Raw genomic sequence first — 26,056 nt, 5'->3', positions numbered from 1 at the left:
TCGGAAGCTGTAAAAGTAGATCTGAATTATTTTACTAAGAATAAATCCTAACACAAAACTGTTAAGTAACTTTCACAAACCAACTACACATCACTGCCCACCTCTAACAGCTGACCTGAATATGGGACAAGGGAGCTACAGAGAAAAAGTTTGGGAAAAACAAGAATCACACACAGCACATCAACACGCAGTAAAGCATGCAGAAACTCAAGTTCTTCTGACATGACATGAACGCAGCATTATACTAAAAGGTCAAAGGTCAAACACAGCTAGATGGACACTTTATTACTGTGTCTTCATTTATCAACATCTGATTATTTTATGCATGTGTGCCCATGTGCGGCACATTTTTTAAATCCCCATCCTGCAATTGATTTCATACCTATTTGTCCATGAAGGGCTAATGGTCATAGAAAAAAAATCTGAAACTAAATCTAAGTTTTTTTTAATAAGGACGTAAAAAGACCTAAACCTTCTTTGTGTGTTTACAGTAACTGTAATATCTACTGGGTTTTTTTCTGACTTATTGCTGCCAGGCTACAGATGGGGAGCTAATTGGTGCTGTGGAATGCAGCTGTGCTGACTACTGAACTGTCAAGGTGCTAAATCAAAAGGTGTCTCTTTTGTTAATTACACACAATGCTACAAACAGTCATGTTCGTTTGAGCCCTTTCTTTCCTCAACCATCCATAAATATTTTGGCATGCTACAAAAAGAAAGAAAAAAAAAAAACAATTTACACACAATTATCACAGTGGGATGAGCAGACTGCCTGCAGATGTTTGTTTGGATTATAATGGGGGCAGAGGCAGGGCTTCCCTAACCTAGACAAGATGTGTTTCCTACAATCACAACAAAGCAGCGAGCATGCAGTGAGGTGCAAAGCACACAAGAGCCCCGCGTTAGAGAGAATTAGTGGGGCCTCGAAAATGTTAGCACCGTGAAACATGCAGTTAGGCCTTACTTTATTTCTCGGATTAGACAAACGTGTAGTGAATCCCGTTGCTTAGAGGAGAAGGAGGTGCCAGAGATACAGGAGGAAGAGGAGGAGGCGGAGGAGGGGGTGGGGGAGGAGGGGTGGGGATGTTAGCCTGTGTAGGAACTACGGAGGAGAGGACAGAAGGAAAACAGAGAGGGAGAAAACGGCATAGGTTGTTGGTCAAAATGGCCAGTTCTGGGACAGTTTTCAGGCCACAGTGAAAAACACAACACAACGCTAAAACACACAATATTTTCTGCAAGGAAATCAATCAATCAACTAATCGTTTTGTCAATAAAATGTCGGAAAGTAGTGAAAATGCCCATTATTGTCAGACCATCAGTCCAAAACCCCAAAATATTATATTTACTATCATATATGACAAAGAAAAGTATTAAATCCTTTCATTTAAAAAGCTTAAACCAGCAAAAATTTGGCCTTTCTGCTTGAAAAATAACTTTACAGAGTCATTGATTACCAAAGTAGTTTCCGATTAATTTTCCGTGGATAAAGTTTCCCCTCCCGTATTCAGGAACGTAAAAAGATCCATTGTGTGCAACATAACATGCAGATTTTATGACATCAACATGATTTCAGGTAACATGTTTTTGAGAATCCCAAACAGTGAATGAATTGAAGGTATTTGATAAGAAGAACGTCATTAGGATGGTAAATGTCTGTAGTTAACATCTCCGGCACCATCAGTCATCTGAGGCTTATTGTGCTCTGTATGCAGCGGTGTGATGTGTGCTTAATGTTTTCATTATTTGTACATTTCATCTGCAGAAAAGAAAAAGGCAATGAATGGTTGAAGAGGCACTACACGAGGATGTCTATTTTGTAGATGGTTAATATTTTGTAGATACTTTTTCACAAAATTAGGAATTCTTTTCAGTATTCCTGACAAGTAATTACAAAATACCACATTATTTAACAATTTAGAACAACAAATTCATTAATAAAAAAAAACCCTTTTTAACATATACTGTATGTAATTGCAGTGCTGCATATTCCTGCTTTTATGCCGGCATTATTGAAGTCTCTCATGCATAATACTGTGAAAAATACTGCCTCTTTTAATTCAGGGATTTGAAAGTGCACCAGCATACCTGACTTTAACACCAAAGGGAGAGAAAGTCATTGATTCAGTCTCCACTGACAAGATGCCACCAGTTATATTCTCTGACATTTCTCCATGCTGGAAATAATGTTATAATTGTTGACTTTGCCTCACTGTGCATATTAAGCTTCCACACACGCTGACAGCTTGAGTGTTACTGTGTGTGACAGATATATGTGTGCATTCGTGTGTGTGTGTGTGTGTGTGTGTGTGTGAGGCAGACAGACTGACAATCTGGCGCAGCTACAGTGAAAATGAACTTGCCTGTCTGCTGTATGAGTATGAAAGAGATGAAAAGTGAGCGCAGTGTCTTTTATGCAGGTTCAGAGCTACGTTCAAAGCAGCAGCAACGGTATGCAGAGGGAGAGTAGAGTTTGACTGGGTCATTGATCAGCACACAAAATGGCCTCATCAAGCGATTCCTCCCCTGTCTGAAAGATTCTACACGGATTGCAATTAGAGGCTATCTGAGCTCCTAAGAAGGAATAATGTTCAGTTATTAGGAAATGAACAGCCTTATTGCTTGACTCTGCACCTTACGCCCTTCTCATCTGCACTCCATCAATCCAGCATTCTTGAAAGGCCGCTTCCCTCTCTTTATCCCTTCTTCAACCAAAAGATGTCAATTTGATTCCGGGAGAAATTTAACTGAAGCGGTCGGCAAAGGTACGCTTTTTTTTAATAATTTTATACAGTAATTATTTCTGTAAGTGTTTCTGTGGAATAGCGATTTTTACACTCCTTTATAAAGCACAGATGTGTAACCTACAGGCTCAAACGAACAGAAAATAATTTCATTATATATAAATGACCGACCTGCGACTAGTTTGCTCTTGAGCGAAGCCTCTGAGGCGAGAGCGTAGGACATGGTGATGATCCTCTCCTGCTCCTGCAGAGCTGAGTCGAGTGCCACCAGCCCCTCCTCTGGCTTGTCCACAGTCACTGTCGGTGCTAGGTTCTGCACACTGTCCCACGCACAAACAAATAAAACAAATCGTGATGCATTGGTAATAATGCGGAAATGTGTAGATTGCTGTGAGAGCATTCTCTTTCCACATGCCCACCGACTGTACAGGGATGTCAGAGAGGAGCTTGAGCTACAGTCTAGCGCCTTTGAAGGAGGTGGGAATTCAGCACCTTGCTGAAGGACACATCTGTGGGGTGAACGATAGCCAGCAAAGGGCTTGAGTGTTTTCGTTTCACTGGTTGTTGGCTAACTACAGGGCCTTTGTGAAACCCCAGAATCAGCTTTTTATCAGCAACACTTAAATGCAAAATCAGTATAATTTTGTCTAATTTACCTCGACTTTGCCAAAATGCTCTTGATGCGCTCCACCTTACGATGGCGGTCCTCCACCTCCTGCGGACTGAGAGGCTCCTCAGGCTCTGAATCCACATAGCGCTCCGGGATCAACACTTTCTGAGGCTTGGAAAGCTACACAAAACAGACACGGCGTGTGTTAACATCTATGCTGCTTTATCATCATCCTTGCTATCAGGTCACGCAAAACAAATGATCTATCCACTTGCACAGCTGAAGGATACACAGACAGATATGATGTAAGAGGGATATACAAAGTGAACTAAGCCAAACCTACAATAAGGAGAAGCAGAAACTGTTCTTGGACATTTAGCTATCTTGCTTTTGCTGTGTTTTTACACCCCCCAACAAAAAGGGGGTGCTCATGTGATCTTTGCAAGAACAAAACGAGCAATTCCATAATTTCCAACAGAAGATGTCAGCAAACATCTTTTACCCTCCACCACAGGCTTTGGAATAAAACCTGTGATCAGTGTTGCTGCACTCACACAACTACTCATTGTGCCGTTGAAATAAAGAGTTCTTTTTAAACTGTCAATGCACTGCCTGCTGTCCACCACCATACTGCTCGTTTGCAAACGATGTTGTAACACAAACACTTGCAGCTACCGATCACACACACATTTCATACGCGCACTCGTCTGCCAACAATCATGCAGGATGACACTGTGGAGGAAATGATCGACTTTGTGCTGCGTTCCCCACCGCTGTTCAGCTCAACTCTGCATTCATGATAAAACCCTTCTGTGAGAACTTGTGGACTGAACTGCAGTTTAACAACTTTATAGGTCATTTCAAGGTCATGTCTTGAATTTCTGCATTTAGAAAGTATAAAAAAAGGGTTCACTCACCCAAATCAGTTAGATGGTTATTTTTATTCAAAATCGCTTTTTTGTAGTTTCGTAGTTTCGTAGTTTTGGGACTGTGATTACACGCACTCCAGCGTCATCTTCATCACATTTAAGTTTTGACATTCAACATCAGCTCAAAGATAACAAAGATAATGTACCTCTTTGTTAAGGTCCAGGTCATAGTCTAGTGGTTCCAGGTCGACCTCGTGGGTTGGGGGCGTTGTGGCCATGGAGCGGAAGGTCAGCCATTCGTCAGAGTGCGAGCGGGGTCTCTCTTTGTGCTCGGGAGGTCTTTCCTCCCCCTGAACGCTCCTAACTCCTTGTGCCTCCTCCCCCTGAACAGCCCTCTCGAGCAACTGCAGGTCAAAGTCCTGCTCTCTCTTCCACTGGACAACGCACAAAGGGAAAAACATGGACTGTGAAACAAATTACAGGATGCTGCCATCACGTTGTCTTGTTCATCAAGTAAACGTGAAAGTGAGTTGTTTCACTTGCCTTCACACATAATTTCATGTAACAAGTACTGTACCACACACTAGTTATCACTAGTAACTGACTGCAGAGAGAGAGAGTGTGTGTATGTGTCTGTACAGGTGTGAAAAAGAAAAAAAAAAGAGGCAGCATGCATCGATATATGTGAGATATATACGCATGCTTATATGAAAATGAAAGTCACAGAATGCTGTATATTCTCTACAACAGTGATAAAGACGACAGCACAATCACTTCACTCATACTGATGACCTTACTGATAACCAAACACGACCACATTGTATGTATTCAGATAAAAAATGTAATAAATGAAAAACATGGCAATATGAGTTCATTAGAAAATAATGTTTATTTATTTGGAAACATTCACATTTGGAAAAAAAGAAGGGTTCTCAAAACTAACAATTAATTAGCAGATAAAAACACTGAGCAACCACTGAAATCACTTTAACCTATGTTTTTATATGAAACGGGATGGCATACACATTAGTGCTGTCTAAATAAAAGACTGGGACGTGATAAATGGGACAACAGTAGGCCCCGATCCATTAAAACTCAGACCATCTTTATCTTTATTTAAGTAAAAAAAAACAAAAAAACAGCAAGAAAAATGCCATGATTAGGTTGATATGAGGAGGCTTAAATAGGCTTTGCTCTGTATATGTCAATGTTTTGGTCAGTAGAAAATAAGTAGGCACTATCTTTCTCTTTCTCTCTCTCTCACACACACACGCATAGACACACACACACACATACAATAAATGGACTGCTTAGAGACAGCAACAGCACTTAATTGAAGAACAGCAGGCATTAATATCTAAATGAAGAGAGACAGGACTATTCTCAAAGCACAAGCCACTGTTACATGGTAGAAAAAACAGTATGGTAGTATAGTAAAAATATGCTGTCAGAGTGAAAACAACCATAGCCAAGAAATGGATCAGTGAAGAGAGGTGAGAATGGATAAAGCAATGTTTGGATCTAAAACAGAGAATAACTGATGAATATGAGGGGTAGATGGCATTGAAGGCCGGGTGTGTGAGGTACTTAGTGTGTTAGGCGATAGAATATATTATTTGTAAAGATACAGTCCCTATTCAATGTAAATTGAATTATTTCCACTTCAAAATAAACACTTCGACAATTACATAAGATTTGTACACACAGTCAGTTTGTGCTACAGTTAAGTGTTAAAGTGTAAAGCAGAAACTGTTATCCACTCATCTGTGTAGGCATTTTTCATGGAAGACATTTTGACATATCACAGTAGGAAAAGCACAGACGTAAAAAAAAGTATTGTATTGTGCATGCTGCTTACTGTCACACTGTCATGGCTTCCTGGGACACAAGCCATTGTTAGTGTTATTAGTAACATCTGTGCTTTTCCTACTATGACAAGTCAAAATGTCTGCTGTGAAAAAGGACTATTCAAGTCTGAAAACAACACGCATGAAATAAGAACAGTTAGAGCCACACAGTGAATTACCATACTGCACTAACTGAATGTATTACCATCAACTTTGTGAAGTCAGGAACAGAGAAAAGACAGACTACACTGAGTAAAGGCATGCATGACTACAGTAGATCGCCACTCTCGGTTTGATCGTCATGCATGAGAGTGTGATACGTGTGGTACTGTTCTAGTAACATACTGATCCCAAGTCTGCTGAAAGCGGGCGCGAGGATGAGGATGAGGACGAGGTGCGCGACGACGGAGAGGCGTGGCGGTCTCCGTGACTCAGGGTGCGTTTGCGCTGGCGGACGAGCGCCTTCTGGTGCCTCTTCATCCTCTCCAGCTGCTCGTCAGCGCTCATCTTCCCCCTCTGCTGCTGCTGCTGCGCCGGGTCCCCAGAGTACAGACGCTCCAAGGCACTTTTGGGTCTCTCCTGAGAGGAGTGGGAGGAAAGAGAGTTGATAAGATGAGCAAAAGGTGCAGCAGAAGGCAAAGACGTGGAAGAAAATAAAAACTAACCTAAAAGAAATGCTGCTAAGTGTAATTATCTTGGCTTTAAAAGACCTCATTAACTAATAGCATTATCCAGCAAACAAGCTTTCTCCATTTACTACAATTTACTACATTTTACAAATACAATATTCATTTTTTCAGTACGTTGTATTCTTTCAAATCTCAAACTCCAAATCTAAAATAATTTAACTCTCGATGAATTCATTCTTGAATTTCATTCGTCATCTAGAATTGGAGTGACATACTAGTCTGTCTGTGCTGTCTCTCCACTTATTTGTATACTCACTTTTGATTCGCTAATTTTCATTCTTAGTTAATTCTGAGCCTCACCTTCATGCCGGCAGCTGAGGCTGCTCTTCGGAGGGTCACATATGAGGAGATGCTTGAAGACTGATTTAGCCTAAGCGAGGAGCCAGCCGCTCCTGAGGGAAAGCCAACAAACATTAAAAACACCGTTCTCACCTTGGCAATATAGCTAAATGGCTACAGCTATAGCTGGTGTAAACATTTAACATTATATGCTACAGCTAAATAAATCTGCGCTACTGGCTCTATCATCTGCGTACCTCTGCTGGGTAACGTCTGATAACCATCGTGGCCAGATGCTACTACACTAATGTGGCTGGAGCCGTCTCCAGCTCCCATAAGCTCTGGATCGCTCAGGAAAGGCCTAAGTTCCACCTGAGATACACAAACAGAGATTAGAAACGGGCGAGAAGCTGAAATTTAGACATTTAAGCAACGACACACATGCTGCATGTACCTTACTGTCTCCGTTAGTGTACTGGCCAATCTCTCTGTCCCTTTTGCGTTCATCTGACTGTCGTTTGAGGCCGCGTACAGAAGTGTGCCTGATGACAGTTGTCTCCCGGGGCAACGGGGGCACAGCAGGGGGATGCTCATCAGGACTGTACAGCTGAGGTAGAGGAGGTCTGGGAGGCACATCATCCTCACCCTGCACACAGAACGAATGAAGAAGAATGAATACCTGATGTGTGGATATTCACGTTAAAGGTTCCCTGTGGAGTTTTTGACCTCTCGTGACACTATGGAGCATTTTTTTCTACGAGTGGGTCCTAATACACAGTCCTACCAATGGTGTCACACTAGTCCACTGATCAACAGGTGGCTGTAACACTTACTACACATACTTTTTTGAGGAAGGAAATGCTCTCGACACATTTGTTAGATCTCAAAGATACACGCAATGTGTTTTGGTGAGTAACACTGAATGTAAAATGTACAAGAAAACTCCACAGGGCACCTTTAAGCTATGTTTTGTTCATTTTTCCCTCCCTGTCCCTGGTTGATTCCAGCTGGAGCTTTGTTGCATCTCATACCCCTCTCTCCCCCCTTGTTTTCCTATCTGTCTATATACTGTCTGCTATCCAGTGAAGGCAACAAAAATCATCTTAAAATAATAAAACTACAACTGTATCTAATTAGTGATGTAATGATTAGTCCATTAGTCCATCAGTAGAAAACCTTCTTAACAGTTACAGTCAGTTATGGGCAAAAATGCTGAACATTCAGCTTCTCAAAGGTGAGGATTTGGACTGTTTTATGGTCATATAAAATGAAATTGTGACAGGCATTTCTCACTATTTTCTAACATTTTATTAACTAAATATTTAATTTATTAATGGAAAAAATAATTGACAGACTAATGAAAATAGTCAATAGTTAGAATCTCTTCATCTCGTGCTGAACACTGACCCAAAAGAGAAAAGGTGAAGCTTTTCTCTAATGCATCATGTGATATTTTTGAATTGGAGATGGCATATGAAATATATGTGACTAGTTTAGTCAGCAAAGCTACGCAGACTGCAGAGAACAGAGACTTTATGCAGCTTTGTTGAAGTTTACTCCTGTGGCAAGGGTCACTCACCCATTTAAGCCCACTGGTGAAGGTTATAGAGTGGTGTAAGGGCTGCTGACTGGGGCTGGAGGAAAGGGTGGGGGTGTGGCTACTGGGGCTGAGGTGGGGGCTGTGCTGCTGCTGCTGCTGAGACAATCTCATCTCCATAGCAGACGGGCTCCCGGACACAGAAGGCACTGATGACGCCGACACTGAAGGCACAAATTTCCTCTCTGGGGAATTCGATGTATACGAACATGTAACATGAAAACACACACGCTGTAAAGACAGTGCTCTCTTTTCCCGTGGGAAATGTTCAAGGCATTAGTATCGAGTATGTGATTAAGAGCTTCAATGGCGAGATACAGGAGCATGACCGCGCAGTTTGAACTGTATTGCAGAGACAACAAATACCATTTGCTTTGTCTCACCTGGGTTGGTAACAGAGGAGATAGTGACTTTGTAGTTGGCTTTACTGGTGCTGAGGCCTGCAATAACATCCTCAATCCTCCACAGCTCTTTTCTGATCTGGACTTTCTCTTGCTGCTCACAGAGAAACACGGAAACACACTCACATATACATGGACACATTTTCTTTAACACACACTGTAAAATGACCTGTGTACTAAGGCAATGTGTTACTGATGAAAAGCCATAGTATAGTTTTCTGAACTGATATGAACCACACAGTATTCCTCTCTTTGTCTGAGCATATGAAATCAATAGCCTGTAAATACACACACCCATCCATGAGAGTGAATGACTGCCTATGTGTGTGTGTGTGTGTGTGTGTGTGTGTTAAGAGAGATCACTGATCCACAGACCTGAGAGAGATCGCTACGGTTCATCTGTCCCTGCAGGGCTGACTTCAGCCAGTCCACATCTCTCTCCAGCTGGCTGTACTCGTTCCACGCGTTCTCCATCTCCTGCAAAACAAAACAGAGCACACTTCATGCTATAAGACGAGAAACAGCTTTCAGATACTGCACTCATCTCATGAGCCAATGTTACGTTAATGGTTTTAATGGTTTATACAGAGATTTACGCTGTCAGACACACATACAGGAAGCCCATGTGTGGTGAGACGCAGCAGGAGTAGTAGATGGCAGGTGTTTTTTTATGCTTTCTCACTTGAAATCCAGTTTTTTAATGGAAATCACTTGGATTTGATCTGCTGTTTCCGTTGTTCAGTCAGTCTTATACACACTTACAGTGTGCACTGAGAGCATCACAAATGTTTGAACAATGTTGGAAATGTCTTTGACATTAAGAGCAGCCAAAAATATTCTTGTTTACTCTTGTGTAATCTTGTGGTTTTATTTGTAAATGTGAATGGGTGAAACTCATCATCTTTTTTTTTCATTTTAATACTGATTATTTTGAATATCAGTGAACATTTTGACTAAAGCATCTTTTCTGCGTGACGGAGAAATGTACTCTTTGTGAGTTTCTTTGTGGCCTCAAGTTTGTCCCCGAGCACTCATTTTGATAGTTACAGTCAACCTGAAACATTGTGCCAGTTACAGAAACCATCAAAAGGGAACAACTAAAAATAGAAGTGAACATCTTGTTTCACACCAATAAAAACATAATGCGAGTGGTAGCATGCTCTTAGTAGAGGAGACTACGTGAACTATGTTGGTGTGGGGCACATTGCATATTCTAACTTAAACAGAGAAGTCAAAGACGCTGTATTTTTCATTGGAAGTATAATGAAGCGTGTGTCTTACTGTGGAGACTTGAGATATTTCAGCCCTGATGTGCACGACATCCTCTTGTAGTAATTTCTGCTGATAGGCAATCTTCTCAGCATGGGCCGGCTGATCTCTGTACTGCTCCATCTGCTGGTGGGAAACATCCAGCACAGACTCCAGCTTGTCCTAGATAGGGACATGAAAGACACAGTCATAACACAAGAAGCCTTTATGGACCACACCAATTCAGGCTGACACATACATAGAAATACTGTACATACAAAGGGGGAAAAAGGCTAATTTTATATAAAACAAAAACCTTGTCCTCCTTCAAAGTGCGTATCCCTGCCTCCAGCTCCTGTAGAATCTTGTCTTGTTCACACAGTCGACTTAATTTCACCTGAAGGGAAAAAATATTGAAATAATAAGAATGCAAAAAAAGGGAGAAAAAGGATCAACTCTACATCTACTTCTTGGTACCCTCTGTTTACCTCTAATGATACCACATGAAGACATAATGCAACAGAAAAACAGGAAAGAGATGAAACAGTGACTGGGCTCATGAGATACAGTGTCTGTTTACAACAGAGGCCGGCTGTCCCATTCTTGTATTCGTTCAACTATATTCACAACAACGCAGCCGGAGAAGACGAATTGATCGTCTACTGTAGTCTTCGCTGTCTGTAAATATGTCAATAAGCCTCATCTATGTGAAAAGCCCCGAGGAATTCGTCTCATCAGCGCAGTGAGAAATATCAAAAGGCTCTATACTGTCTGGTTTGGGGGTGAGATGTGGTAAAACCCATTATGAGTAATCATAATCAAAAATCCATATTTTCAAATTCACTTTTGGAGAAAACCGTGTTTATTGAGAGTGACAGATTTGTTTTCCCAGAAATGGGTTATGTGTTTATGAAAACAACATAGGACTGCCTAGTTCACAGTCTTTCTCACACAGTGTATCTTTTTCTCAGATCTATTTATCATTCTGTTCAATTAATAATTAAGCTGTTTTTATTTTGCTGCCGTATATTGTTGTTTTTAATTGCATGAAATATTCATTGTTCAGACAAATTTACTGGCAATTTCTTATAAATTGTTAAAGTGGAACAATGCTAATGATGAAAAGCCAGGACATCCATCTTATTTACCTCCATTCAGCAGAAAACAAAGAATGAAAAAAGCAGGATCAGGCAAATCAAACTGAAAAATTTAACAGCTCAACATCTAAAACTCCCATTACATGTATTTTTCCCTTTAAATTGCAGGGAGAAAATAAAAGCTGTGGTCGATACTCTCAGGCCCTGACTGTGCAGTGTGGATGGGTGTCCCCACAGTGTTGCAATGTACATGCGTTCCCTTCCCTCTGCAGCCTCTGTTTACCACAACTTAAGAACACACACATACACAAAAAAAACCACACTAAAACACACAGTAAAGTCAGACTAAAGTCAGCTGCTTCTCTGTAGTGGATCGTAAGAAGTCGGAAATGGAGATCTTAAAGAAAAGGGAGAGACGGATAAACAGGGTGCTTATCCGACTGTTTCTTTAAATCCTGAGAACATAATGATTCACTTACATCAGCATCACTTTCTGCTATTTTCACAGGCCTTGATGGTCTTTCTGTTTTTAAACTCTCACGTCCAGTAACCTGAAATTCCCAATAGCCACAAATAAAATAAAACATTTAATATCGAATTACATATTTTGAATACCTTTACTTTAATACTTCCAGTAAACAGATGGCAACAACTGCATGAATTTTCAACACACAGTGAGACTGCTAGACAAAACAAGCTGAATGGATATCGATAAAATAATGAAGAAAGCCAAACAACCAGACAAAAAAAAAAAGAAGAAAAGTATGAGCATGAGCTGGTATAACAAAACTTTGTGCAGAAGCTGAGCAAAAACATTTATGCAGAGAGAGTTTCTGCATCTTTGTGTTTAGGGAAACACTAAAACCCCCAAAGCTGCTCTTTCCTGGCTGCATATTACTGTAAGTAAGTTAAACAACCCAGTCCTTTATATGAAACATGATGGAGGAAAATTATTCTTCAAAAGCTGATTTCATGATTCAGAACCATATTGGTTCACGTTGAAGATTTAAGGTTGAAGCAATCTTTCATTTCATTATTTCTACTTCAAAAAGCTACAGCGCGTCACCTGTGTAAATGTTAAACTGTAAGTTATCAAGGCCTCTAGTTTCATGGCAGCGTGGTAAGGCAGTATTGTATATGCTGGCGGAGAGAGCAGCGACAGTGTAGGCTAAGCCAGTGGTGGCTGACTGAAAAGGTGTGAATAATTAAAAATAATGAGCTGTGTGTAGCTGTACCAGCCATGGCATTACGGATAGCATGGACCTCATCACTTGTTAACATAACTTTGTTTGAGATATGTAAAATTTTAATTCACCAATGCGATCCATCTGCCTTCAGAAAAACAAATCATAACTGCAGCTTTGAGAGAAATCTGCCATCCCTAGAGCCATGCCACTAGTACAGCTAAAAATTAGGAAATGTGTCTCCTATGCCGCTAAATTTAGTATTTAGTTTGTTCTTAGTTAACCATTCCCATATGCATAAAAAGTAACAACTGGCCCATTCTTGAAATTTGTTATTGATTATGCCTATTGTATTTATGTGTCATGAACAGCAGAAGATGCATTATACTGTATTATTCAGCAGGACTGCATCAAATATGTGAATATGCAGGTGGGAAACACGGTACAAGTACAGCATCATAAAACACTATCATTTCAGGACCTGTATATTCCTAAAATATCTCTACAGTATATGGACTTTACAGTGAGCTCATATATATATCTTTTCATTTGTAATCAGTTCTGTCGTAGTTAGAATGAGCTAATGATATTTTTCAGTACAATAATATAGGGACTGTCTGTCTGCCAGTAGTCTGTCACAGTTAGTAATGCATAAGGATGAGAAGTGTGGGTGTAATATTCATGACACACCCACATCAGGATCACCACACCCAGCACAGCGGTATGGACCAGTGCAAATGTGAGACTCAGTTAAAGGGGCATTCCACCTATTTTACATGTCAAAGTCAATTACTAGTGATGTGGAGTGAGAACACAGCCTGTGAGAACAGTTTTATAATGTATTCTGTGGTTCTGGAGGGAGCTTTGTCAAGTCTGGGAAAACCACTCAAGTGATCACCAGGATAGCTTAGCTTGGGCTAGGAGACAAGTTTTTAAAAGAAAGCCTGTGTTACATACGAGGGGCATTGAGATCAGTCAGGGATGGTCAAACAAAACAAAATTAAAGTTGAAAGTCAAGTATCAAGTCAAAATAGACACATTTTGAAAATAGACACATTTTGACTACTTTTTTTGTAATCTGTCTTTCACAAGTTCGCTAACTTTATGTGAGCGCAATACTATGTTTCTGTCGTACTCTGTCAAGACCACAGTGAACACATACCACTGCACGTTATCGTCTGTTTCCGCTGGTTACCACGATGAAACTAGAGGCCACTAAAATGTAAGTTGTCACTGCCATATCATAATCACATTGCCAGTTTGTTTCTTAAAGAGCACCATTGGGTCATCTCTCCAACAAGCAAAACAAAAGCAAAGTGAAGATATCATAACAAACATTCGACACATTCAGAAATGCTCGACAGCATGCATGGAAGCCCTCTGGCATAACAACTTCCTTTCCGTCATCTCAAGCCTCATAGCAGCATTGGAGTATCACACAGTGAATGATCGGATCAAGGTATCCATGTGCAAAATCCTGCATAACCTCCAGGGATGCATCACATTCCTTTTGAAAAGCAGTGTAATGGTCTGTTTCACTTTGTATGCACACCATCCTTACATTCCAACAGTACCCAAAACTCGGAGTGGAGTTTTCAAACACATTGTGTACTGAAACGATCATCGGGTCAATACTTTGGATCTGTTTTGAAACAGGAAATGGAGAGATGTTACAGGACGTACTGTACATCGTTAGGTGACCTCCCTCCACTCCAAAACACAACCCAGAGCTCTAATTAATGCATTGTGGTGTTAAACATACAAATCAATCGGGATCAAATGCTTTGCACAGGTGTAAATGGAATATATGCCAATAGCTAGCTAAATGAGACAGGCTGCCTAATTACAGCAGTAATAGGCCTTTGCAATTATATTATTTATAACCCTCACATAGGAATTGGAGTTCACATGACTCAAACATTTTAGAAATTTGGCCATGTGCTTATAAAAACTTCAATTCCCATCAGGACGAGTTTAACATCAGCATGTGTTAGGGTGACATAATGTCGTCTACCCACTGCATCTGAAAGTACAGTACTGTCATCCAATGGAAACACTGTGACAAAGTGAATAGCAGGACTTGAGTAAGAAGCCAAACATTTCACTTTAGAACTCGAACCCAAAAATGCCTTTTTTATCCTCAATTGGATGATTTACATAAGAAGACATTAAACATGTTAATTGCATCATAAGGAGACAGTAGAAAGCACAGCGCAGAACAGAGGAAAGACAGGAAAAGAGGAAACAGGGAAGCAGATGTTGGAGGCAGCAGCAGGAGAACAAGATTGCAGTCCACAGAAGGGAGATGGAGAAGAGGATGAAAAGGATAAAGTGGCATTTACTTTGTTGGAGCCCACCTTCAGATCTAGATACTCCAGGTCCTTCTTCAGTTGTATGTAAGTATCATCAGCCTTTAAATGAGCAGTGGAGAGATAAATCATTTGAAATGAAGCTGCAAAGGATAATGGGTGACCAGATGACTACTAAGGCCTTTGCTGTTCAGGCTTTGCTAACAGAACTTTAATTAACTTGGTCTCAATTACAGTTTACTTCTACCTCTGTATTTTTATCTACAGTTAGTAAAGCCAAGCTGTAATTAAATCTGGTTTACTGTCTCATGTTTGACCTCATACACAACTGAGCAACACAGGTCTTGTGCATGACATGTGGTCAAACCAAGTGTTTATACTTCTTCATAAGCATGGAGGATGGCCAGAGAATGGTTGGATGTTAGAAACTGGGTGGAGTTGTCATTACTGAGCACCGTTGCAGCTTCACTGTGGTCTGCTAGTCTCACAGCAATGCACTGTTTGTGAACAGGCTCATGAGGGAGACTGTGGTCTGATGACTGCTTCAGAGTGATAACACCAAGAGGAAAAGATTTATCAGAGCACACAGAAATGTAGACACAAATGTGTGGTATTCAGCATATATTGTTTTTGTATTTATCAAACAAAGGGCAGGCACAGACAAGAAGCAACATGCTTCTAATATGGCATATTACTTTTTACAAACAGAATAACACAAGCCTCAGAAAGCTATGAACAAGGTGGATGAGTGACACTGACTCAAAAATGGCTGAATAAACAAGACAACCAAGCAATATCAACAGACCGCACAGTCAGTCTTATGGGTGACAGGGATGTATGTATGGGATCGGCTGGGGAGAGGGGGACCACAAAGCACTGGCAGGGGTTGCAGTGTGCAGTAGAACAGGTTAGGGAAGTACGAGGGCCCCTGACCTGCATGCTGGGGCCTAGAAGGCCGTTGTGCTGGTGGTGCTGCAGGTGAGCGAACGCATCGCTGGGGCTATGCACACCAGCCATCTTGGCCTGGTGCCTCCGAAGCTGAATGAGGAGCAGAGTCAGCTCCTCTGGCTGTAGCCAAGTTTAGGGGCCGGAGGCCAGTGAAAGCGCAGAGGGATGAGAGAAAATACTTGAGAACCATCTGGGCAGTACAGCGGCTGAGAGAGCCAAGCGGTAGAGAGGCCAGTATACTTTTGCTTCTTTAATGTCCTAATAATAACTTAAAATGTAAAAGCTAGAGCTGCACTATGGAGACTGGAAGGATGATTTCCTGTGCTATCAGGGATTGTCTGAAGATTAGTGTTATCTGAACTGATAACACTAAAACTAGTATAATTTTGCATAAAATTAAACCAGCTTTATAAGAGTTCACACAGATTCTACATCTTGATACTATCACAGACATGAGTTATTCCTGTACATACCTGGATTAGCTATCTTAGACTACTGGGAAACTATGTTAATACTATATGACAGATATCTTTAATAATGAAATCAAGTTATGTAGTGAATGTAATAAAGAGGATCGTACCGTTTTGCCATGCAAGCTGGGTGCACTGACAGTGTGTGTGATGTAGCCCATGGCTGGCATGGACCTTCTCTCTATTTGGGAAGTCTGCAGAGAAACAAAATCCATCAACTTGTTATTACAGATCTAATAAGAGTCCAATCAAACAGAATGTCTAATTCACTAAGTAATCTCCAATAGAGTGTTGAAAGTGAGAGATGGACCACTCGATGAATCAAAGTTAAACCATTGCCTCCAAGTCTGTAAACAAATTTGACTACACAGCAGATTAATTTTTTCATCTTTCCTTTTCTCCCTTTCATCACTCCTACTCTTCTTCGAAACAAGGTGTGCCCTGAGTTTTCGGCGCTACAGGGCTTGGAAAATTTGACGTTTTTGCTTAACACACAGAATTAGCGAAAACCAGGCCCACTACAGAACCTTAAAAGGACACAAACAACAAGAGATTTAATTAACTACACATAAATTATACTAAACCTGCTTTCTTAAAATAACATTTGTTTGCTACCAGCAAGAGAAGCACTGTAAGCCATTCCCTTTGAGATTCCCATGCCACTATTTTTTTGCTGTATAATAGGTTTTTTATTTAAATGCAAGATCAGAAGAAAGAGACCGCTGCTGATGTTTGAGATAGAGTAGAGATGTTTATAGGGTGCTGAGGAGCCCTGGGCAAATTGGATTAGCTGCTAATAAAACATACTCCTTAATGATATTCCACAGAGGTATACAGATCGCTATTACTTAAGCGCACTCCAGCCAGAGAGCACCATCAGCCTCAAAGATGCTGGGTGCACCAAAACTAAGTACACTGCAGACTAAATTTAGTTCCCATAAACATCACTCCCTTGGATCGTCTTGCAAAGTCACTGTGGCTCCCTTTGTTAAAAATGCATCTTCTTCTACAGGGTTTTCCATAATTGTGCGTCATTCTATTTTACAGTTATAATTAGTGTCTTGACACTCGGGTGAATGATGGAGGAAACAGAGCATCTGCGACACTTTGTTTACTTGTGTAAGGCCAACGGGTTGGTTATGAGGCTTGTGTGTGTTGGCAAATGTGGTGATGGTTTGGAGGGAGATCTTTTCACATGTGGAGGGTGTGGTGGGCAGACAGCACAGGGTGTGGATGACAGGACGGCCCCTCGCTCCGTCTCCTGCGGCGGCGGTGGTGCTGTCTGAGCGCTACGACAGTTTGGGGAACGGCGGAGTAGCAAGCTTTTACTCACACATGCTCACACCACCTGTGGAGGGGGCCTGGGTGTGGACTGTGTGAATCTGCAAATGATTCACATGAGCATCAAAGTGTGTGCGCTGAGAAGTCGGAGCCTTCTCATGCTCCTCATGCTAATCTTCCCATGGTGTCCTTGTGAGCTCATGACATCCTTCAAGTCGGCATCAATAGATACCTCACATCCACTATCCGAAGCTACCGTGAGAATGAGACCTTTGTCATTTGGCTGACTACGTGTGAATCATCATATTTTACTTCAGTCCCATGCCAATGACAGGCTGCTGACATTTACTGTGTAAATGTCTAAGTATCAGCAGATAAATTCATCAAGGGTGGGAATTCCATCCATCTTTTATCTAGATCTGTTTATCTTGTGCAGGGTTGTGGGGAACTAGATCCATCGCAGCACACGTTGGGCAAAAAGCAGGGTACACCCTGGACTAGTTGCCAGTCTATGGGGTGGGACTTGTCTATGGGGTGGGAAAAAATACTTTAAAACACATGAGGTAATTCACTCCAAGTCTCAAGACTTGCTATGACTGTGATAGCAGTGTGATACCGCATTGGGAAGAATCCTACTGGTGCTCCTTGCCAATCGCCATCATCTTTGTCACCTTGATGCCAGTTTGAGGGCATCCAAGACACACTGAAGAGACGTGTTAGCTAGAGCAAACAATTATTTTCACTATCAATTAATCTCTCAATTAATCAATTTGTCATTTCTCTGTGTGTGTAAGATGCTATATTGCACAGCATTTGAACACTTCTCCATTTCAGAATGCCTCTCCACCCCGAGTAGGTGTCCTACCTGAGAAAGTTGGGCACAAATATGGCCAGGGGAGCTGGATCTTGTGCTGTCCGCGAGTGCCACCTCATCCAGAGGCCTGACTGTGCGTCTGTCTGAAGGAGTGTGTGGCCTGCGAGGGGACAGGGGTTTGAAGGAGGAGGGGACTGAAGGTGGGACTTCACAAGGGGACGGAGGGACAGAGATGGAACGAGGCATCTCCACAGTAACTCTAAAAGATGAAGAGTCTGTGAAGTTAGGGCCTGTGTAGATAGGAGCAGTGGGGCTGCCATGACGGAACTGCTGCCGCTGCTGCCACTCGTACAGCTGCCACACCATTCCCTCCTTGGTGGCCATTCGCTCGTCGGTGGACATGCGAAAGTGGCTGAGTCGGTCATGGGCATACTTATAGTCACTGGGCAGGTTGCATGTTGCCGGAGGAGAGTTGCTGCCAGACGGGAGACGGGGAGACTTTGGCAATGACTGATAGGTGGCATCCGCTGTGCTGGCTTTGGGCTTTAAGGGAGGTGTCCGCCGAGGGAGGTTGTACTCAGCAGAGGGACCACTGAGACAGAAAAACACATGGAAGTATTTTACTTTTGTACAAAGAATTTCATGCTGTCTGCCCACAATGAGGATTATTTCCCTACATGGAATAAAATAAAATGAAACCATTGAGCAATTCAAATACCTGACAAACTCTCACTGACCCCCCCCCCAGAACACAAACACAAGCTATACGTTATATTAACGTACATCACCCCTGTCCCCACTGCGTTACATTAACGCACCCACCCCCTACTGGACACTTTATCTGGACACTTTACTTTATTCTGGTCACTGCACTGTTGTTATTTATCTTATCTTATTTTTATTTTTATTCTTGCTTTTATATTCTACTTATTTGTTATCAAAACAATAGCACCTTCAGACCACAGCAAATTCCTTGTAATGTATGTTACTTGGCAATAAACAGTTTCTGAAATATACTGTCCTCACATTAACCACTAGAGGGAGGCATTTACTCAAGCTGTTTTCTCATCATCATTCATGCTGCTGTTGTAGAGAAACGTTGGTCGACTCATACTGACTGTGTGAAGTCAAACTGACCTCTTTGGTGGGTCGCCTTTTTGAACTTTGACCCACTGCTCCACCTGAGCCAGTGTGTTCTTCCTCTGCACGTGTTTCTCAGTGTCTGGCCGCGAAACAAAGCCCCTCTGATAGACAAGATTTCCATTCTGTTCGGGTGGCAGAGCCACTTGGATTACAGTTTGCTGTCCGTTCTTGTGGGCGGCACCATCGACAGAGTCTGGAGAGAGTCTCTCTGCTCTTTCCCCTGGGGCTGACTGGCTGGGCCTTCCTTGGATCTCTAATCCATACCTCACCTCATCTCCGTGAGCCAGTTGGATACCATTATCCGGCGGTTCCTCTCTGTCTGTCCTGTGAAGGCTTTCTGACTGAGATGAGTTCTGGTTGATGTGGACATGGTTGGACTGTGGGACTGCCTGCTGTGCAGCCTTCTTTGGCTTCTCCACCTCTCTGTGACAAAGTGAGACAGGATGATTCAATATATGAGCAAAAGTTAATCCTGCCTGTAAACAACTGACATAAATTGCTTTATACAGCATGCACTGAAATGTTAAAGTACTTAACTTTTCAAGTATTACACATGGCTTCACTCATACACTTATTTAACCATCATCTAATTCCCCCTCTTCTCCATATATTATGATGAAGTGCAGCACTGTTCTTGAAACAAGGGATTACACAGCATTAAACAGTGGATAAGAAACACAAATTAACCTTTAGTGACCCTAAAGGTAATTTCCCAATCCATTTGCAGAGTCACTTGTACATATGGTCAGATTCATTACTGAGCTTCTCTCAGAAAAGATCAGAGACTGTAGGGAGTTATTCAATAACTTTCCATGTGCACTTTTTTCAAATTTTTCAATAGAGAGGATAGAGGGAGAGTAGAGCCTTCAGTGGAGAATGCATACAGAGCGAATACTCAGGGAACAGAAGAGACAGTCACTTTGTCTTCATCAAATAACTTTATAGTTATAGGGATAGTGTGCCACTCTTCAAACGACTTGCAATTCATTAGGTTTCACGTTAAATTCATTAATCCTTGTCCCACTTAAAAGAACATGACATGATGATGATTTAAAATGTCTAATTTGACAAACTGCGTACACTTACAGGTTGCTAATTTCTGTGGAAGTAACTTCTAATAGGTGAAATATGAAGGTAGGAACAGTAAGAAAAGGTGTATTTTAGCTGTTTGAGGTACATGTTGTCATGGTAGATGGCAGTTAGGTGATTACCTCACACAGAACTCGGGGGAAAGTTTTCATTTATTATTACTTCATTGGTGCAAACTGGTACAATTTCCCCCTGGGGATCAATAAAGTATTTCTGATTCTGATTCTGAAAGCATTTAATATAATTAATGTTTCATTTCAAGGGACCAAACTAAGATTGTCATGTGGAATGGCAAGTGCTCCTTCATCCTTAAGGCAATTTCTGCCATTAACCATGAACTATAGTAAACCTTTTACTGCTGTACTTTGTTCATTTTACTCACTGCACTTGTAAATGTGACGTTTGCTAATATTTGTTGTCTATAGAGTCTTTGTTGCTTCCGTATGTACAGTATGTTACACACTTTGATAGTGTTTTTTGTTGTTTATGCTGCACAGGAATTGCCCTCCGGAGACAAAAAAGATTAAATGAATTGAATTGAATTGCTTTCCAAAATAAAAAATTCAGGAGTACTGACTTACATTGGCCTCTAGGTGGCATTATTACTCAGACCACTCGAACCATGCAGTACATCCAGCTAATCAAAGATGTCTAAATGCAGTTTACCACAGATACAGTAGTCACTGAGTATCAGACCGTACTGCAGACTATTTCTGACATTGATTGTGTATATTTTCAAAAAATAATACGAAAGTATGTCCATACAATATTGTACATTATGATTGCTGCTGTAGAAACACAATCTACAATAGACCATCTCTTATGTGTGGTGTGTGTTCAGCTGGCAATGGGCTGCAATACGCCTCATCTATACCAGACACAGATGCATTGTATACACACACACACACACACACACACACACACACACACACACTGCAGGCATCTTAGTGCCCCACAACAGATGGACAGGGTCGCTCCTGCTGTTAAAATAAAGCCCACGTAGGCAAGAAAAAAAGAAGCAGATTTCAGTTATGAAACTGATATTAAACCAGTTCAACACTGTATTTGATGCACAAAAACCTCAATACTTAATGCACTACAGATGATTAAAAGATAAATTTGGCTGAATACTGTGACACCCAGGTTCCCTTTAGTGGAAATCCAACCAATGGGAGAAGTGAATCCTACTCTGTAGAGCAAGACCAACCTCTTTATAGTGTGACTCTGCTGCATCAGCGCAGCTTGGTTCATGGCCCGAATCCAGCCATTCATGTCCTCCTGTGTGTCCGCACTGAAGAAATATGTCCGCATCCCGCAGTGTTCTGCCTGTGAGCCAATCACAGAGTTCTTATTGTAAATGTAGGAGCGCATTCCTGTATGGCTCGCCTGTCAAAGATAGAGGGAGAGATCGAGAGGGAGAGAGAGCATAGATGTGAGAGCGTCTTACTGAAGACAGGAAAAAGCTGCCCGTGAGGCTGATGAGTGAAAAACTTTGCCTTCTTGTTTACTGCGACTGACAGCTTTCAACTCAGTGAGGACAAAGTTTACAGCAACATTTTACTGAAAAACAAAATAGGGAGGGAGCAAAGTGCTGCAGCAGAAACAATGTGAACATTGTGCTGTTTCTGGACCCCCAAAAAAGCACAACACAGGTTATATTTCCCAACTGCTTTTCAAAAAAGCTTCAGCAAAAAATATACAACCTCTTTATCACACAGAAATAAGACGGCAACAACAGCAAACAACCATAGAGCAACAAAGCAACAAAAAGACAATCATGGTTCAGGATACACACACACATAACCACACATCATAAACATTAGCTTACCTTTTGTTATTATGTGGTGCAGTAAATCAGTCCTAATAGCTTGAAACCCAAATGTGATGCAGACAACCAGCTATACCACAGTAAAGACGCATTCAAAGAACCTTTTTGCACAGTTTCATACCTATGAGTATTTTATCTCCTATTGTTTCCGCCCCAATATAAAATTAGTCAGCAAAATATGTGTTAATGATCTACTCAATATGCACAAAAACAGTGCAAAGGATTAGTTAGTAATGTTTAATCATACCGTGTATCTCCATGATCAACGTTTTTGTGTAAGATGCTACATATTTCACAGTCATTTCAGGAGTGTGATCTTCAGAGTCCATTACCACAACATGCTAAATAAACTGAGGAAAAATCTGCAAAAATACATCCACAGTGACAGAAAAGGGGTCCTTCAGTAATTATGAAGATGCAGTCCTGATTTATCATATGTACACTCCACCTACAGTCTAATAAAATACTGTATAGACATGTATAATTACTGCAAAGATGACTTAATTGTAAAGGGAGCTCTGCTATTTTATTAGTCTGTGAATAAAATGGTCAATCATTCTACTACAGATTCTTTCATCTTAGGCAATATGTGAGAAGCCAAACACTGCAAAGTAAACCCAACAAGGGACCTGCTTCAAAACAGATGAAGAGAAGTTTATATTGTATTTCCTACTGTAAAACAATATAAAATTTATGTATGTACAGCAGGGGGGGGATTGCTGATGGCAACAAACATCAAAAGAAATGCAATGAAATCAGAGAAGAGTTTGGGAAAAATGGCTGAGACCCTGTTGTCCCACAACTGCAATGATGATGAGAGTGTGATAAGTGATATGCAGCTTGACAAGACAAATACCAGAGCCGCTGAGCATAAACGTGTCTGAGATTGATCAAATGAGTAACCTTGGCGATGTGAGTGTCATGCTCTACCCATTGACCTTTTGACATTGGGTGAACGGTGTGGGTGCTGCAGCCTTGTTGTTGTCCTCTCACACTGTCCAAGGATTTGGGGACTATAAAAAGAACAAGTCCTGCACTGAATGTGCAATTTTTCTTGTGTTTCATTTCAAATCCAATTTGCTGGAGTACAAAACAATAACAAATGCGTCACTGTCCAAAAACTGCTGTGCATGAAAAACACAAGCTTTTTTGTTGTTGTTACACAGCAAAGTTGTTCAGTAAAACTAATGGCAGGTCTCTGTGCTCTGGCATTGTCCATAGATGACTGTAGTCATGCCTGTACATGATGACTTTGATGCACATTTAGAAATGCGCATTCAGCAGCTACTAGTATGATATGAAACAAAATGAGCTGAGTATGGCGTCCCACTGATGAGGCTAAAGTGAAATCAAATACCTATTCATGCAAGACAGGAAGCCTGTGTGATTCAGGACGGCCGCCCGCAGAGAACAGTACTCACTCCGCCCGCGCACACACACCGGGTCACAATGGGAGGCAATTGACCAACAGGGAATGAGAGAAACACAGTGAGATGAGCAAAAATAAGTGAACAGGAAGTTACAGCTGATCAGTGCTGACTCAATAAGAAAGAAATGACTCCGGCTGTGGATTTATGGCAGTCATCACAGAAGCAAGAATGAGTAATAGTGGCAGCATCAAGTGTTTTGATACTTTACAATCAGACACGTCATGGTGGCATCACGGAAAAGCCCACAGGGCTTCAAGGAAGGTAAAAAAAAAATACTCCAAATATAAATATTTTAGATAAGTAAATAAGTAATGGACTGACTTGCATGGACTGCTTTCTTATATCTTTTCCATTCAACTGCTAATCCCGTTGATTTTGAAATTACGTTTTTGTGTAGTCTATTATTTCAACTCATTATATCAGGCCAGCACAAACTGTAATCTGTAATTCACTGTACATGTCAATAGCTTTGACAGTCTGAAACATCCCATTGTTGAACAACACCAGACATCCACTGAGCTGTTGTCATGCTTGCTTAGCAGTAACTGAAATTTCCCAAAGCACCTCAGATACACGTAATGAAATCTCCAGCTCTTTAATGCATGATGGCTCAGAGAGAGCTGAGGGGAATAGAGATCTGTTAAATACAGGGTGTTACAGCAGAGCCCACAACCTTACATATACTCCCCAGCAAGAGGTGGGAGGAGGCGGTGAATAGGCTGAATGTATAATTAATATTCCCAGCAGCACAATTATCACACCAATTCCATTGTATGTAATATGATCTTTAAAAAGATACGTACCACGCGAGCACACACGTTCACACTCACACACACATATATATACACAGAATCCAAGAACAAAAGCCAAAGTACAAAGGAGCTGAAAGGATTGCAACAGAATGCCCTGAAGCTGCAGTGGTGCATCAAACATTCAGGCACTATTGTTCTTTGCAACAAGCTCTGTGTTTCCACAAAGGAGGAGCTGGATAATGTTAACACTATTGCTGTAACCAGAAGACATAAATACCTTTGCTGTCCTCTGGCAGAATTCACAGAGGGAAAAGAGAAAAAGACTTTGCCGCATGCTAGGAAAAGTTCTGTTGCTACACTTTCAAATAAAAATGACACTATTACCAAATGCCGGCTGGCTCTATTAGGTGCATTGTTACAAGCGAGTTATGTGCCATTCAGATTTCAGTAAAGGAAAAAAGCTCTTGCACTGTGCACACCAAACTGAAGACTGGGCTGCTGCAGCCTCTCCAGCACACTGGTAGGTCTATTGAAACACAGTGAAAAATGTCCTTCTGCCGCTGCTCACAAGAGGTGAATAAAATCAGTCCAGGCACAAGTCTGCTTTACCTGAAATGCATTTGCTAATATGCTTTAACAGATCTACTCTTGAGAAATTGTGACCAGAATACATAAAGGATTGTGCTGCAGCCATCCACTGTAACACCCACCACTGGGTTTGTGTTAAAAGAAGGTCAGCGACCAGAAGTTCCATCAGACTCCAAACAACTGAACTTACTGCCGTAAAAGTTTGGATAAATAAAATAATCTATAAATAGAAAGGTTATAATTTCAATCAGGAAGTATCTGAACAAACAATATGTAAAGAAAACTGATTCTAGACCTGATTCTAGCTTTTTATACTTGACTTTTTGATGCTTTGTGCTACAGACACATTTTGGTTGGTAGTCAAGTACTGAAGTTCAATACCCAGCCCTGGGTAATCATGTCTTCAAAAAAGCAAGAAAAAAAACATAATGGAGAACCAAAAATGTGATCAAGGCAGCAGGGAGCACCCAACCAGTCTTCCTGTGTTACAGAGACCACAGTAGGGGAACCAGTAAGTGAGGATTGCTATCAAATAGCGATGTAGCAATGAATATTCTTAGAAGAACTGTAAGTAGTGAACAGAGATTGCTGGCTTCACATGGACATGAGAACTTCTTTTATAGATCTGATTCAATGCCACGTCAGTGTTACCTTGAAAGCGTATTTGCGGTTTATGTGGTCATCGGGCTCAACTGGTGCAATGACATAACTGGGCAGAGGAATGCTACCAAGCACCGTCTCCTCTCGGCTGTCTGCGAAGTAAGCACACACAACACTCAGAGTATCGTTACAGGCGTCCAAAACAACAACCTCTAATTCTGCCACGATCTTTTACGATG

General features: G+C 41.2%; 1 protein-coding gene across 1 annotated transcript in view; it reads right to left on the bottom strand.

Annotated features, from left to right (window-relative positions):
• Nucleotides 1-977: 977 nt before the first annotated feature.
• The window catches only part of plekha7b (pleckstrin homology domain containing, family A member 7b), a 65,792-nt gene continuing 40,713 nt past the window's right edge, over nt 978-26,056 (bottom strand). Inside the window, exons 8-29 of the mRNA XM_070904166.1 lie at nt 25,869-25,969; nt 21,827-22,005; nt 19,525-19,953; nt 18,439-18,979; nt 16,403-16,486; nt 15,808-15,942; nt 14,908-14,976; nt 14,127-14,207; nt 11,861-11,932; nt 10,601-10,681; nt 10,318-10,467; nt 9,412-9,513; nt 9,019-9,130; nt 8,618-8,820; nt 7,493-7,684; nt 7,296-7,410; nt 7,060-7,151; nt 6,416-6,649; nt 4,430-4,657; nt 3,401-3,534; nt 2,916-3,064; nt 978-1,102 (exon numbers count right to left, since the gene is read on the bottom strand). Of these exons, the coding sequence (XP_070760267.1) occupies nt 978-1,102; nt 2,916-3,064; nt 3,401-3,534; nt 4,430-4,657; nt 6,416-6,649; nt 7,060-7,151; nt 7,296-7,410; nt 7,493-7,684; nt 8,618-8,820; nt 9,019-9,130; nt 9,412-9,513; nt 10,318-10,467; nt 10,601-10,681; nt 11,861-11,932; nt 14,127-14,207; nt 14,908-14,976; nt 15,808-15,942; nt 16,403-16,486; nt 18,439-18,979; nt 19,525-19,953; nt 21,827-22,005; nt 25,869-25,969 (3,608 nt within the window). The remainder of the gene's footprint in view (nt 1,103-2,915; nt 3,065-3,400; nt 3,535-4,429; nt 4,658-6,415; nt 6,650-7,059; nt 7,152-7,295; nt 7,411-7,492; nt 7,685-8,617; nt 8,821-9,018; nt 9,131-9,411; nt 9,514-10,317; nt 10,468-10,600; nt 10,682-11,860; nt 11,933-14,126; nt 14,208-14,907; nt 14,977-15,807; nt 15,943-16,402; nt 16,487-18,438; nt 18,980-19,524; nt 19,954-21,826; nt 22,006-25,868; nt 25,970-26,056) is intronic.

Source organism: Enoplosus armatus, chromosome 1 (genome assembly GCF_043641665.1).
Source record: "Enoplosus armatus isolate fEnoArm2 chromosome 1, fEnoArm2.hap1, whole genome shotgun sequence".
Taxonomy (NCBI): Eukaryota; Metazoa; Chordata; class Actinopteri; order Centrarchiformes; family Enoplosidae; genus Enoplosus; species Enoplosus armatus.
The sequence above is the reverse complement of the archived record's forward strand: the minus strand, read 5'-3'. Positions and strand labels throughout refer to the sequence as shown.